This window comes from Gigantopelta aegis, chromosome 7 (assembly GCF_016097555.1).
Source record: "Gigantopelta aegis isolate Gae_Host chromosome 7, Gae_host_genome, whole genome shotgun sequence".
In the NCBI taxonomy this organism is placed as follows: Eukaryota; Metazoa; Mollusca; class Gastropoda; order Neomphalida; family Peltospiridae; genus Gigantopelta; species Gigantopelta aegis.
The window spans coordinates 42,101,454-42,116,191 of NC_054705.1; the positions used below are offsets into that span (position 1 = coordinate 42,101,454).

At 40.5% G+C, this 14,738-nt stretch overlaps 1 protein-coding gene across 1 annotated transcript in view; it reads left to right on the top strand.

Annotated features, from left to right (window-relative positions):
- Window positions 1–2,517: 2,517 nt before the first annotated feature.
- The window catches only part of LOC121378090 (NPC intracellular cholesterol transporter 1-like), a 40,407-nt gene continuing 28,186 nt past the window's right edge, over window positions 2,518–14,738 (top strand). The window contains exons 1-5 of the mRNA XM_041506190.1: window positions 2,518–2,691; window positions 6,598–6,772; window positions 8,907–9,963; window positions 12,446–12,575; window positions 13,094–13,326. Coding sequence (XP_041362124.1) covers window positions 2,623–2,691; window positions 6,598–6,772; window positions 8,907–9,963; window positions 12,446–12,575; window positions 13,094–13,326 — 1,664 coding nt within the window. The 5' untranslated portion in view covers window positions 2,518–2,622. The remainder of the gene's footprint in view (window positions 2,692–6,597; window positions 6,773–8,906; window positions 9,964–12,445; window positions 12,576–13,093; window positions 13,327–14,738) is intronic.

Here is a 14,738-nt window from a genome sequence, read left to right on the forward strand (position 1 = left end):
GAAAATTTATATAATTTGGAGCATTTTAGGACAGTCCAAAAATGAATAAGAGAAAGAAGAGAGGATCGGACTATTTAATAATATTTGTAAAAAAAAGTAATTTCGACATAAAATTTTGAACGAAGGTCTAAAAGTCCGATCTATATGTCAACGTGAGTGGCCTTTTTAAGGCCGTTCTTGAGGAGGTTGGCGCCTACGGAGACGAGATGAACTGCTTGCCGTTGAAGTGTGGCACAAGTTTCCTCCACCTGTGACCTAGCAGGGTTTTTGCTAGCTCGACGTAATGGACGCCGGCGATGATCTTGAGTACTCTATGGACGTTGTTGTTGTCCATATCCCTGAAAAGGATTCCTTGTCTGTACAGACCCTCCCGGCGCGTCGTCACCACTAGGCAGAGCGTCCCATCTCGTAAGTCCGTATCGTGGATGGCCACCTCACTGCCGCCGGGGAAGCGCTTGAAACTTCCCTCTTGGATACCTCCCGGCAGTGAGCCCACGTGTGGTGTATCACCAACCAAGTACTTAGAGTACTGGCTCTTGATCTTGCTGACAGCGAGACTCCATGCGGCAAAGTCCCTGCCTCGGCCAGAGGCTGAAGGCTGTGCCTTGGCTGGCTGGTCACTCGGGGGAGTGACGGCCTTCCGTTTCGCAACACCAACTTCCTTGTTCGTCTCAACGGAGTTCCCCGTGGATGGGGGTCTCGACGGAGTCGAAGGTGAAGGTGCAGGAACGGGATACGCCGGCCGTGGAGTCTCGCACATGGCAATGTTCAGCTCCTTTCCTGGCGTCGACTCGTCAGACTTCGCTTGCTGGGTTTCCTCAGCTGGCTTGGCTGGCTTGTCCGGTCGGGCTGGGGGCGACGACGCAGAAGGGACCGCCGCTGGCTTTGTTTCCCGCTGGCGCACGTTTCCTCTTCCTCGGTCCTCTTTCCTTCCTTTGTGGAGCAGAGTCGCCGTACACCAAAGTCACGGTTGCCCGTGACTCGGTGTACGCGACGCGGTACTCTATCAGCGTCCCATACGAAGCAATTAATCCCCCCAGGAGTGTGTGTGTGTGTGTGTGGGGGGGGGGGGGTAACACGAGAGAGAGCATGGAACAGCGTCCGTCTTCATCGTCTGTTCGAGTAGGAATTTAATTGGATATAGGCACGAAAATAAGTTCAAATGAAATGAATGCAAACATATAGCGATGATCAACATCAAATATAGCCTAATTAGTAGACTTGTACTAATGTTTGACTGTGCCAAAAAGAACCAGAAGATGAGATTCATTTTTTGACTCGGTGTCCAATAAATATGCATTTAAGAAAAATACTATACTATAAAGTCGGTCAAATATGTTCTGAGTTCACATTTCTGTCTGAACTGGAAAAATGTGTTTTCCTTCTTGACGGCCCAGAACAAGTAACTCCAACTGTTGGACAATTCTGTTATGAAATGTTCAACCATAGGCAAAATGAACTTACCAGACCCTCTACTACAACACCAACTTGAATAAACACGTATACTCACTCAGTGACACTGCACACATTTACGTGTACATGTCGTATAACTATTACAAGTATATACTCATTGTCATCATTATTATTACTATGTGTCTGATCTTAACATTTTATATTCTAATTATGTATGTTGTCCAATGTATACCATGCCATGTTTATATGATTCATATATAAATAAATGATTTGATTTGATTTGATTTAATTACATTAGCGGGAACTCAAGTTAAAGTTTGTTTTGGTTTAACGACACCTCTAGCGCACATTGATATCTGTTAATCATCATCTACTGGTTTGGTAATTCTGACAGTCTAACATTCATTTCATTTTCACTTATTTTCGTGCTTATATCCAATTAAGGTTCAAGCACGCTGTCCTTGGCTCACCGCAGCTATCTGGTATGTCTGTCCAGGACAGTGGGTTAGTTGTTAGTTGGTTAGTGGTTGGTGAGAGAGAAGAGGGTGTAGTGGCCTTACACCTACCCATTGAGCCCTAAAGAACTCGCTCTGGGTTGGAGCCGGTACCGGGCTACGAACCCTGTACCTACCAGCCTGCAGTTCGATGGCTTAGGCCTCACCACTGCGCCACTGTACCCCAAGTTAAAGTTTGTTTTGGTTTAATAACACCTCTTGAGCACATTGATCTCATGATCTATTAATCATCAGCTATTGGATGTCAAACATTTAGTAATTCTGACATAGGTCTTACAGAGGAAACCTGCTACATTTTTCCATTAGTAGCAAGGGATTTTTTTAATATGCACCATCCCACAGACGGAACAGCACATATCGCTGCCTTTGGTATAACAGTCGTGGTGCACTGGCTAGACCCCCACCGGGTTTACCAATGGAGATCGATCACAGACCGACCGCGCATTAGGCGAGCGCTTTACCACAGGGCTACGTCTCGCCCTGGGTCAGAGTTTGTGAGCCGACTGATCGTGTGTATTCGTATCAAAGTCCATTTCCACTTTTGTATGTAACACCACGATCATCCGATACTCGACTTCCTTTTGGACAACCAGTGTTGTTTTAGAAGTTCGCAGTGTGTTGGCGTCAACGTTAGGCTTGACTCATGCCAATTATTCATCCGTTCTTTCCAAGTTAACTAAATTTCTTTGACGACATGGCGTTCATACACCGGTCAGGTGTTGCTATTATACTGATATTTTTTTCTGGAGTAATAATTAAAGCGGTAAGTTGCCTGGGAAGGACTTTCTTTTGACAGTCACTAACCCTAATCCTAACCCTAACTGTTAAGGGCTAACTCAATACATGACAGTGCCAAAGGAAAGTCCAACCCCCGTGGCTAGTGATATTCAATGTTGGGCAAGTAAATAACTACTGTTGCCATGCCTGACGGCTAGTGAACCTATTTTTTTTGTCAAATGTTGTAGTTAAGTCTATTTTGTAAATATGAATATCCTGCCCTTGCCCCAACCTCCCAATCATGTCAATGTTAGTTTTTAAGCTCTATCTCACTCTTTAGGTTACATATCCAACTATTACTATTATTTAATAAAATTGTATTAATTTAAAATAATGTCGGGCTAGTGACGTTTAATCGTGGCTTGTAAAAAAATTAATTAATCACTGATCCCATGGGGGGGGGGGGGGGGGACATAGCCCAGTGGTAAAAGCATTAGCTTGATGCATGGTCGGTCTGGGATTGATCATCGTTGGTGGACCCGTTGGGCTGTTTTTCGTTCCAGCCAGTGCTCCACAACTGGTATAACAAAGGCTGTGGTATGTACTACCCTGCCTGTGGGATGGTGCATATAAAAGATCCCTTGCTGCTAATCGAAAAAGAGTACGGCAGCCCATGAAGTGGCGACAGCAGGTTTCCTCTCTCAGTATCTGTGTGGTCCTTAACCATATGTCTGATGCCATATATAACTGTAAATAAAATGTGTTGAGTGTGTCGTTAAATAAAATGTTTCCTTCCTTCCTTTCCCATGGCTAGAAGTTCTAGAAGTCCTGTTATTGTTATGATTAATTGTTAAACACATGGCGACATAAAGGATGTAATTTATTAGGGGCTATTCAGATATTACGTAACGCTCGAGGGTTTGGTTGGTGTATGTCTAAATGTTATGTAGCGTTACTGGGGATGGGTGTACTGAACAGCGTTGTGTAACCAAAAAAAGTTGTCCAATTTTTAAGTCTATTTTGTAAATATAAATATCCTGACCCCATCCCCTAATCTAAGCTCCATCTCCCTCTCCCTCTTTAGGTGACATTATTACTATTAGTAAAATTGTATTAACTTAAGTTTAAGTAGGGCTAATGAATTTTTAATTGTAGCTAGTAAATTAAAAAAATCACTGATCCCATGGCTAGTGGATTTTATAAAAATTCTAGAAGCCCTGACTAAATAAAATATGTGTTATGTGTAAAACAGTCAAAACATGTTTTTATGTTGATATGTTTAGTTAATACAAGTACATAGTCACTGCGTATGGAATACAGTACTGTCTGTAATTACGACACACTAGGTCATAAGAAATCTCCAAATTAGCCTCATTTTCAATTTATAACACATTTGATATAATGCAGGGAACATTTTATTTTGAAAATCTTGATAATAGCAGTATTTCTAGTCAATTAAAAATTGATTAGCAACTACTCTTTAATGTTTTGCAATTGTGTAATGATCTCTGAAACGTGCGTAACAAATCGCAATGTGATACTGAACAAAATCTTCCCTGTAATATTATTTTATACGCCTTCTTTGATAGGTCGTATCATGGTATGATATTGTCTGTCTGTCTGTATGTTCATCCGTAAATGTTTTTTTTCCAGAGCATATCTATACTGAGAGGCATAAATAACGCAATGAGTATTTCACTGAATATTTTCCTATAGAATTGTCAGATCATATATATTGAGTTTGCAGACAAATGAAATATTGGTAACAACTGTAAGTGAAAGAGGATTTTTCAGTAAAAAGCATAACTTGTGTGTTTATTGCAACAACACAGCATTGCATATGAAAATCATTTTGCATGTGCGTTGCCTGCTCTCGTCTTATAAAAAAAAAAAAAAATTGTTTTTTTTTAATATTGCGTGTTAAGTAATTAAAAAAAATTGCTGTTTTATTGCCAAAAAGCCAAGCTGTGTTTTTTGTTTAAAACCACATTTTATTTTTAAAAATCTCCAATTTGAACAATATCTTTTTTCAGTTACAGTTGTTACCAATATGACATTTGTTTGCAATCTTAATATAGATGAAATAACATTTCTATAAGAAAATATCAGCAAAATACCTATTGCAATATTTATGCCATTCAGTATATCTATCGTAGAAGAGGGGCTTGTAAGTTGTCAGACTTGTGCCCGATTCTTTTGTTCTTTGTACAGTAAAATATGTTTTCTATCTAGCTATCTTATCAGTTCATAAAGGATCATCAAACTTTGCATGCAAATACAACTTAGGAGGGTGGTGTGTCGTATACCATAACTAAGTCACTGTGACCTACCCATCACTGCACAAAAAGAAATCCTTGTCTGGGCCATATCTTTGTTATCGATTCATATAAGATAATCCAACCGGGTGATATCCTGTCTGTGGGGTTGATATCCTGTCTGTGGGGTTGTTCATATAAAATATCCCTTATTACTAATGGAATAATGTTTAGCAACTTTCCTCTCTAGGGCTATGTCTAAATTACCAAATATTTGACATCCAGTTTGCAGACAATTAATAAATCAGTATAATATCCGCCCGGTCTCCTCCATTATTATTTTTAGTTAGGGGTTAGGGTTTAGGGTTTTTGGGGTTAGGGTAGGGAGGGACCGGGCAGATATTTTTCCAATAAATCAGTGTGCTCTAGTGGTGTCATAAACCAAACAAACTTTTAACTTTAGTTTGATGCTTGATCAGTTTTGGATTAATCGCCGTTGATAGGCCCATTGAACTATATCTCGTTCCATTCAGTGCTCCACAACCGGTGTGACAAAAGCGGTGGTATGTACTATCCTGTCTGTGGGATGAAAGTAAAGTTTGTTTTATTTAACAACGCCACTAGAGCACATTAATTTTTAATCTTATCGGCTATTGGACGTCAAACATATGGTCATTCTGACACTGTTTTTTTTTTAGAGGAAACCCACTGTTGCCATATAGGCTACTCTTTTACGATAGCCAGCAAGGGATCTTTTATGTGTGCTTCTCACAGGCAGGATAGCACAAACCATGGCCTTTGTTGAACCAGTTATGGATCGCTGGTCGGTGCAAGAGGTTTATACCTACCCATTGAGCCTTGCGGAGCACTCGCTCAGGGTTTGGAGTCGGTATCTGGATTAAAAATCCCATGCCTCGACTGGGATCCTAAACCCAGTACCTACCAGCCTGTAGTCCAATGGCTTAACCACTGTGCCACGGAGGCCGGTGTCTGTGGGATGGTGCATATAGATCACTTGCTTCTAATGGAAAAATGTAGTGGGTGTCCTGTCTAAGACAATATGTCAAAATTACCAATCATTTGACATCCAATAGCCTATTAATAAATCAGTGTGCTCTAGTGGTGTTGTTAAACAAAACAAACTTTAGCTTTTAACTCAATACAGAATATCCATGAGTCAGAATTACCAATTGTGTGACATCGAATAGCTGATGATTAATAAATCAATGTGCTCTAGTGGTGTTGTTAAACAAAACAAACGTTTTAACATGTTTCAAACATGGGACGGGACGTAGCTCAGTGGTACAGCGCTCGCTTGATGTGCGATTGATCTAGGATCAATTCCCGCCAGTGCGCCCATTGGGCTATTTCTCGTTCCAGCCAGTGCTCCACAACTGGTTTAACAAAAGCTGTGGTATGTACTATCCTGTCTGTGGGATGGTGCATATAAAAGATACCTTGCTGTTAATCAAAAAGAGCAGCTCATGAAGTGACAGCAGGTTTCCTTTCAATATCTGTATGGTTCTTAACCATATATCTGATGCCATAAAATGTGTTGAGTGCGTCGTTAAATAAAACATTTCCTTCATCTCTCAATATCTGTGTGGTTCTTAACCATATTTCTGATGCCATAAAACCGAAAATAAAATGTGTTGAGTGCATCGTTAAATAAACCATTTCCTTCTTCCTTGTTTCAGACATGGTCACAAAGTGACGAAGAGGGCCACTGCATCTGGTATGGCACGTGTGGGACTGACGAGACCACTGGGAAAGATCTCAACTGCTGGTACAATGGGACGGCGAAACCTCTCACCGACAAACACGCTCTCGGCGTCCTGAAGTCCTACTGTCCAGACATCTACAACATGGCAGGTACGCGAGAACAAATTTGGACTTGCAGAAAGGCAGGGTTTCTAGATTATGGTAGCCCCACTCCCATGGCTAGTGATATTCAATGTTGGGCTAGTAAATAACTAATATTGCCATGCCCGATGGCTAGTGAATGTTTTGGTCAAATGTTGCAGTTAAGTCTGTTTTATAAAATTGAATATCCTGCCCCCACCTGATCTTCCAATGTTAGTGTTTTTAAGATCTATCTCCCTCTTTAAGTGACATATCCGATTATTACTATTATTTAATAAAATGTATTAATTTTTAATCGTAGCGAGTTTTTTAAATCATTGATCCCATGGCTAGTGAATTTTATAAAAATTCCAGAAGCCCTGAGAAAGGGCATGATTTGGCCCTGTAGCAGTGTTTCCATAGTCCATGAACTGTTTTTCAGAGAGGGGGGTTCTGCTATTCTGTTTGTTAAAAAAAAATTTGCTTTGATGATCGCAGAAAAGCAGCACCTCTACTTTTAATGATGAATATTACATATATTTAACTGAAAGAAAAAAAGAAATGCTTTATTTAACGACTCACTCAACACATTTTGTTTACGGTTATATGGCGTCAGATATATGGTTAAAGACCACACAGATTTTGAGAGGAAACCCGCTGTCGCCACTTCATGGGTTACTCTTTCCGATTAGCAGCAAGGGATCTTTTATTTGCGCTTCCCACAGGCAGGATAGCACAAACCATGGCCTTTGTTGAACCAGTTATGGATCACTGGTCGGTGCAAGTGGTTTACACCTACCCATTGAGCCTTGCGGAGCACTCATTCAGGATTTGGAGTCGGTATCTGGATTAAAAATCCAATGCCTCAACTGGGATCCGAACCCAGTACCTACCAGCCTGTAGACCGATGGCCTAACCACGATGCCACAGAGGCTAGTATATATATTTAACTGATAAATGATTGATAACTGAAGATTGTGTTTTACTGTTACATGTCACTGACTCTTTACAGGAAGTTTTAAGTCTTTTAAACTACTTTTTAACCTTTCTAAAAACCCATTATACATGGCACAAGATTTCTCAAGGACCGTTGTTCTGTTTGCTTGTCGGTTATAAACGCAACTAACATTTGACGAACGGACGAGTACTTTCTGCACCCCTGCATGTGGAGTGACTGTAGGTTATGTGGTGTACCGTTAAACATTCTCAAAGTAACATTATCAACTTTTCCTTCAATCTGGGATCAATCCCAGTCGGTGGGCCCAGTGCACCAAACTAGTATATATGAAAGACTGGTATGTGCTGTCCTGTCTGTGAGATGGTGCATATAAAAGGTCCCTTGCTACTAGTGAAACAAATGTGGGTTTCCTGTCTAAGACAATGTGTCACAATTACCAATCATTTGACATCCAATAGCCAATGATTAATACATCAATGTGCTCTCTGTTTGCTTGTCAGTTATAACTATATCTCGTTCCATTCAGTGCTCCACAACTGGTGTGACAAACGTGGTGGCATGTACTATCCTGTCTGTGGGATGGTGCATATAAAAGATCACTTGCTTCTAATTCACTTGCTTCTAATGGAAAAATGTAGTGGATTTCCTCTCTAAGACTATATATGTGAAAATTACCAAATGTTTGACATCCAATAGCAGATGATTAATAAATCAATGTGCTGTAGAGGTGTCATTAAACAAAACAAACTTTAACTTTATTTTGATGCTAGGTCGGTCTTGGGTGAATTGCAGTTGATAGGCCGATTGGGCTATATCTCATTCCATCCAGTGCTCCACAACTGGTGTAACAAAGTTGGTGGTATGTACTGTCCCAAACCCTGCCATTGCTTGTGGCAGTCGGCATGCTGTGGAGTTTTTAATTTTCCACAGCACTTTTTTGCCTTGAATTATATTTGAAGCATGTTTTTTGCTGTGGACATTTTCATAATTACAGGAGTTGTTATCCTGCATATAAAAGATCCCTTGCTATTATACTAATCTGTAATGTTTTATTTTATTTAATAAATTTCCTTGACACTTTTTTGCCTTGGATTATATTCAGGGTTTTTTTCAATGGCATGTTTTTTTCTTAATTGCAGTTGTTATCCTATATATAAAAGATCCCGATTATAATAATCTGTAATGTTTTATTTTATTTTATAACAGGTGGCAAACAGGTGAAAACCTGCTGCACGCCGAAACAGATTGCAAGTCTGGAGTCGAGCATGGGTGTCCCGCGTCAGTTTTTCTCGCGATGTCCGACGTGCCTGCACAACTTCCTCAACCTGTACTGCTACTTTTCGTGTGCGCCGCACCACAGCTCGTTCATGTATGCCAGCCCCAACGACACGCAGCCGGGCACCAAGCCTGGGACGCTTGCCATCAAGCGCGTGAACGTCTCCATCTCCTCAGACTTTGGCGTCGGCATGTTCAACTCCTGCAGGCACGTCCAGATGCCAAGCGCAAACGTGGCCGCGATCAGTGCCCTCTGCGGGAAGACGGCCGCGCAGTGCACGCCACAGAACTGGCTCGACTACATGGGCAGTACGAGCAACGGCCAGACGCCATTCCAGATCAACTTCAACATCACGGACGAGACGCTACACTACCCAGACAACACGACGCTCGTTCCAATGAACGCCACCATCGTGCCGTGCTGGAAGGCCCTTGACAACCACTCCCACCCATGCAGCTGCGAGGACTGCCCTGCCACGTGCACCCCGTCCATACCCCCTCCACCGCCACCACCGCCATTCACCATACTGCACTTTGACGGGTACGGTTTCATAGCCACCATGATCTTCGTCGTCTTTCTCATCTTTTTTGGAACGTACACCATCTGTTACAACATTATCGTGCAGGATTCGCTGTCGTTGGACGGACTCGAGGAAGAAGATTCCGAGGGGTTCAGTATTTACAAGATCGACAAAACAGGCCGGAAGCGCAGGCGGAAGAATTCGTATTCTCAGATCACGTACGAGCAGCTGGGCTGTTTGGAGAAGTTTGGCGCACGGATGGACACACTGTTTGAGCGGTACTTCACGCGGTGGGGGACGATGTGCGCGCGCTACCCCAAAACCGTTCTTGCAGTCAGCTTCGTCGTCATCGTCATATTCTCGTGTGGTTTGGTCTACTTCACGGTGATAACGGATCCCGTCAAGCTGTGGTCGGCACCTGGAAGTAAAGCTCGGGAAGAGAAAAACTACTTCGATAATCACTTTGCGTAAGTATTTTGAGCGGATATTTGTGGGACGTAGCCCACGGTAAAGCACGCTTCTGATGCGCGGTCGGTCTAGGATCGATACCTGTCAGTGGGCCCATTGAGCTATTTCTCATTCCAACCAGTGCACCATGACTGATATATAAATTATTATAAACAGCTGTGGTATGTGCTATCCTGTCTGTGGGATGGTGCATATAAAATTAAATATCTGTTGCTTCAAATGAAAAAATGTTGGAATAGTCTGAAACGTCTTACAGTGGATGCAATCTCTGACCGGTCCCTAAGTGTGATGGCTAGATTGATAATGGACTAGGTTTTTTTTCCTCTCATCTCTGCCAGTGCCCCATGATGGATAAATCAAAGGCCATGGTATGTAGTGACCTGTCTGTGGGAAAGTGCACATAAAAGATCCCTTTCTACTATGGAAAGTATACGGCAGGTTTCCTGTAAGGCTGTCGGGGACTACCAAATGTTTGACATCCAATAGCCGATGATTAACAAATCAGTGTGCTCAAGTAGTGTTGTTAAGCAAAACATGCTTTAACTTTTTTTGTTGTATTCCCTATGAAGATTAATAGACTCCATCATATGCGGTCATGTGGGATAGCCTCATCCCGGGTTGAAATTTCCACCACCTCGGGTGTACTTTTTTTTATCCCACATGACCGCATACGATGGAGTCTTTTTCTCCCATCCATTCAATAAAACGAGGTTCGTACGGGTCATGAAAATCCTGGAAAGTCATGGAATTTGTAAATGTCATTTTCCAGGCCCAGAAAGTCATGGAATTTTGATATTGGTCATGGAAAGTCTATGAAAAATTAAAATCTATCTTAACTAATTTTTTTACTACATATAGTTTTAAAATTTAAGTAGCAAAAAAATATATATATATATATTAGATAAATTTTCATTTTCCATGAAAAAGGATCTATACGATATTAGGTGACTAATGGAAATACCTCAAGCTTTAATAACTTTTATATGTTTTGTATCATATTGAAGAAAGCAAAGTAGCAACATTATTTACTTTACTGAAATCACTTGATGCATGTAAAACATAGCAGCCCGTCAGGAAAAGTCATGGAATTTGGTTACTGATAAAGTGTATGAACCCTGTAAATAAACTATTATTTTACATGAACAAAGATAGATGGCGGCAAAAGTAACTTCTTTATTTGACCATTTTATCATAAATAAACTACACTATCATATTTTCCATGTCTTGTTTCATGTGTTAAATAAAATTTAACACTACAAATTAACAAGATAGCTTTTATAATGAAGGTTTTATAACAAAATATTAATCTAAAACTAACCGACTCGCATTAATATGACGTCATATATTACCAATGACGTACTACTCCCCATGTTGAAGGTAATGACGTCATAGCCAACAGATTTATTCCGCATTGGCTATAATATATATATCGGGCGGCCAAAAAACCCGCACTCAACTTTTAACACCTCATATATCAAGAAACACATTTTGAAACTTTCTAAAAATTTACATGATGGATGTCCGTTATTAGCTAAAATTTCAAGTTGATATCTCCAGTACTGTTTACATAAGGCCAAAATTTGATATCGAAAATCGCAGTTCTCCCACATCATGCCACTGAGTTCACTGCAGTGGCACCTGTCAATCAAGTGTCGTCTGGGAATGTCGTCTGGCTTTGGTGTAAATAGACAAAAGTAGTGGGACTGGAATAAAAATGATTTTAGTCTTGGTTGATTTTGCTATTAATTAATCCTATATATCCCATAGTATAGCCAGGATTTTTTATTTGGGAGGGGGTGGGGGTGGACCGAACAACCCTTCTCCTTAATAAGTAGGTTGTAAGACATAGAGGATACTCCCCGAGTGTCTTGTGATATCATAATTTATCAGCACAAGCCTCGGTTTTTATACTTTTATCAACGAATACTGATAAATTATGATATCACAAGGCACGAGTGGGGTATTCTTTTTATTATCCATTATCATTCTTTTCATTTGCGATAGTTGTAAACAATGTCAGTAATGTGGGTTGAATGTCACTATATTTGGCAGCAGTAGACTCGTTAACTAGCAGAATGGCAGTAGCGTAACATCACTAATGACAGGTTTAGCGTTGAAACAAGCACAGTGACATAACAAAATACTGTCTTGTGATTAAAATTTGACCAATCAAGATTATAAGAAGCGATATCTGCTACAGAGAATATCGCAGGAGATATCACAAATTATAGTGCCAGCGATCTATCCTACAAAAGCCTTTAATGGATGATAAAGGATAATATATAACGTGAAGGGCAGGGGAGATGATCCAAAGTGAACTGTTCATCCATCCCATTGCAAAAATTTCACATAATTAGAATTGAATCGTACCCATAACATACATATTCATTAATATCTGTGGTTTTCCATCAAACTCCTGACAGCCGTATCATGTACCTCACCGGTACTCTTATTAAGACGTACAATATTTTTCATTTTCAGTCCATTCTATCGAACGGAGCAGTTGATTATAACTCGGACTGGAAACCATTCGAAAGTTCGGCACAACACTGGTTCTTCGACTGAAGATACGTACTTCAGTCCAATCTTCGACAAGGATTTCTTACATCAGGTTAATGGTCTTGAAACATTTCGTTATGTAAAAAATAGCTAACAAAAAGTACCTAACACATACTAAACTACAACTTGGCGAAAACAAATTTGGGTATGTACGAGGCAAGTGGGAGCAACTGTCTAGCATAAGCAACTGGAAAGTGAGCAACTGTGGTGAGTGTGAGTAACTGGTGTGTGTGTGTGAGTAACTGGTGAGTGGGAGTAACTGGTAATTGTGTGCAATCGGTGAGTGTCAGTAACTGGTGAATGTAACTAGTGAGTAACTGGTGAGTATGAGCAACAGGTGAGTGAGCAATTGGTGAGTGAGTAACTGGTGAGTTGAGCAACAGGTGAGTGAGCAATTGGTGCGTGAGTAACTCGTGAGTGAGCAACTGGTAACTGAGCAACTGCTTCCTTCTGCCATATATGATTGGATTCTTCAATTTTTAATTTTCTTTTTCTATTTGATAATTTGATGCAACTTTTAAACTAATTTCCTAATTTGTAGGGTTCTTTTCTTCTTATTTCTTTGTTCAGGTTTTAGATTTGCAGAATGCAATAAGTTCCATCACGGCAGACTACGACGACGGAGTTGTGTCCCTTGAAGACATCTGCTTCCTGCCGTTGGCGCCGGAACACAAGGTCTGTGCCGTGACCTCGATGCTCCAGTACTATCAGAACAGTCACCACATGCTTGACTATAAGATTATGGACGAATTCGGCTTTTTTGTACTTGCGGACTATCTTGATCACTTCCAGTACTGTGTTATGTGAGTTATTCCTCAGTTTTTCATACAGGTTTTTCTGTCCTGTTTGTGAGAAAGTGCATATAAAAGATCCCACGGATTTCTCTAAGACATTGTGTCCAAAATTACCAATGTGCTCTAGTGGTATCAGTAAACAAAACAAACTTTAACTTTTAACTGCCTGTATACTCAATTTGGTGCTTTTAATACAAAACTCACAACTTTTCACCATTCTGTTTGGAAGTTTTGATTAAATTAGAAAAATATATATTTTAGAATTTTATTAAGAATTAACCGCAATTATTTTTTGGTTCAGTATGAACCGAAAAAACAATGTGCACACTGTATGACTCAATTTATGGTAGGTAAATCATTTAAATATAGCGGGTTTGCTGTATAAGACTATATGTAAAAATTAACAAATGTTTGACATCCAATAGCCGATGGGTGTGTGATTTAGCTTAGTCGGTTGAGCGCTTGTTTTAGATGCTTGCATCACAGGATCGAACCACCTCAGTGGATTCATTAAAATTATTGGGGGTTTTCTTGTTCCAGCCAATGCACTACAACTGGTCAAAGGTTGTGGTTTGTGCTTTCTTGTCTGTGGCAAAGTGCATAGAAAAGATCCCTTGCTGCATTAGGAAAAATTACCAGATGTTTGACATCCAGTAGCCAATGATTACTTAATCAATGGTGCTCTAGTGGTGTCATTAAGCAAACTTTAACTTTAATTGAAAATCATTATTGTTTCTGCAAATGTGAAGCCGTCAAAATAATTTAGTGTGGGCTAGTGGAAATGATTGGCTGTATTACTATTGTACATAGAACACTGGCCAAAGCTGCTGTGGTAAGGGCTAGTGGAAATGATCGACTGTATTACTATTGTACATAGAACACTGGCCAAAGCTTCTGTGGTAAGGGCTAGTGGAAATGATCGGCTGTATTACTATTGTACATAGAACACTGGCCAAAGCTTCTGTGGTAAGGGCTAGTGGAAATGATCGACTGTATTACTATTGTACATAGAACACTGGCCAAAGCTTCTGTGGTAAGAGCTAGTGGAAATGATCCACTGTATTACTATTGTACATAGAACACTGGCCAAAGCTTCTGTGGTAAGTGTTAGTGGAAATGATCCACTGCATTACTATTGTACATAGAACACTGGCCAAAGCTTCTGTGGTAAGTGTTAGTGGAAATGATCCACTGCATTACTATTGTACATAGAACACTGGCCAAAGCTTCTGTGGTAAGTGTTAGTGGAAATGATCCGCTGCATTACTATTGTACATAGAACACTGGCCAAAGCTTCTGTGGTAAGTGCTAGTGGAAATGATCCACTGCATTACTATTGTACATAGAACACTGGCCAAAGCTTCTGTGGCAAGTGCTAGTGGAAATGATCGACTGCATTACTATTGTACATAGAACACTGG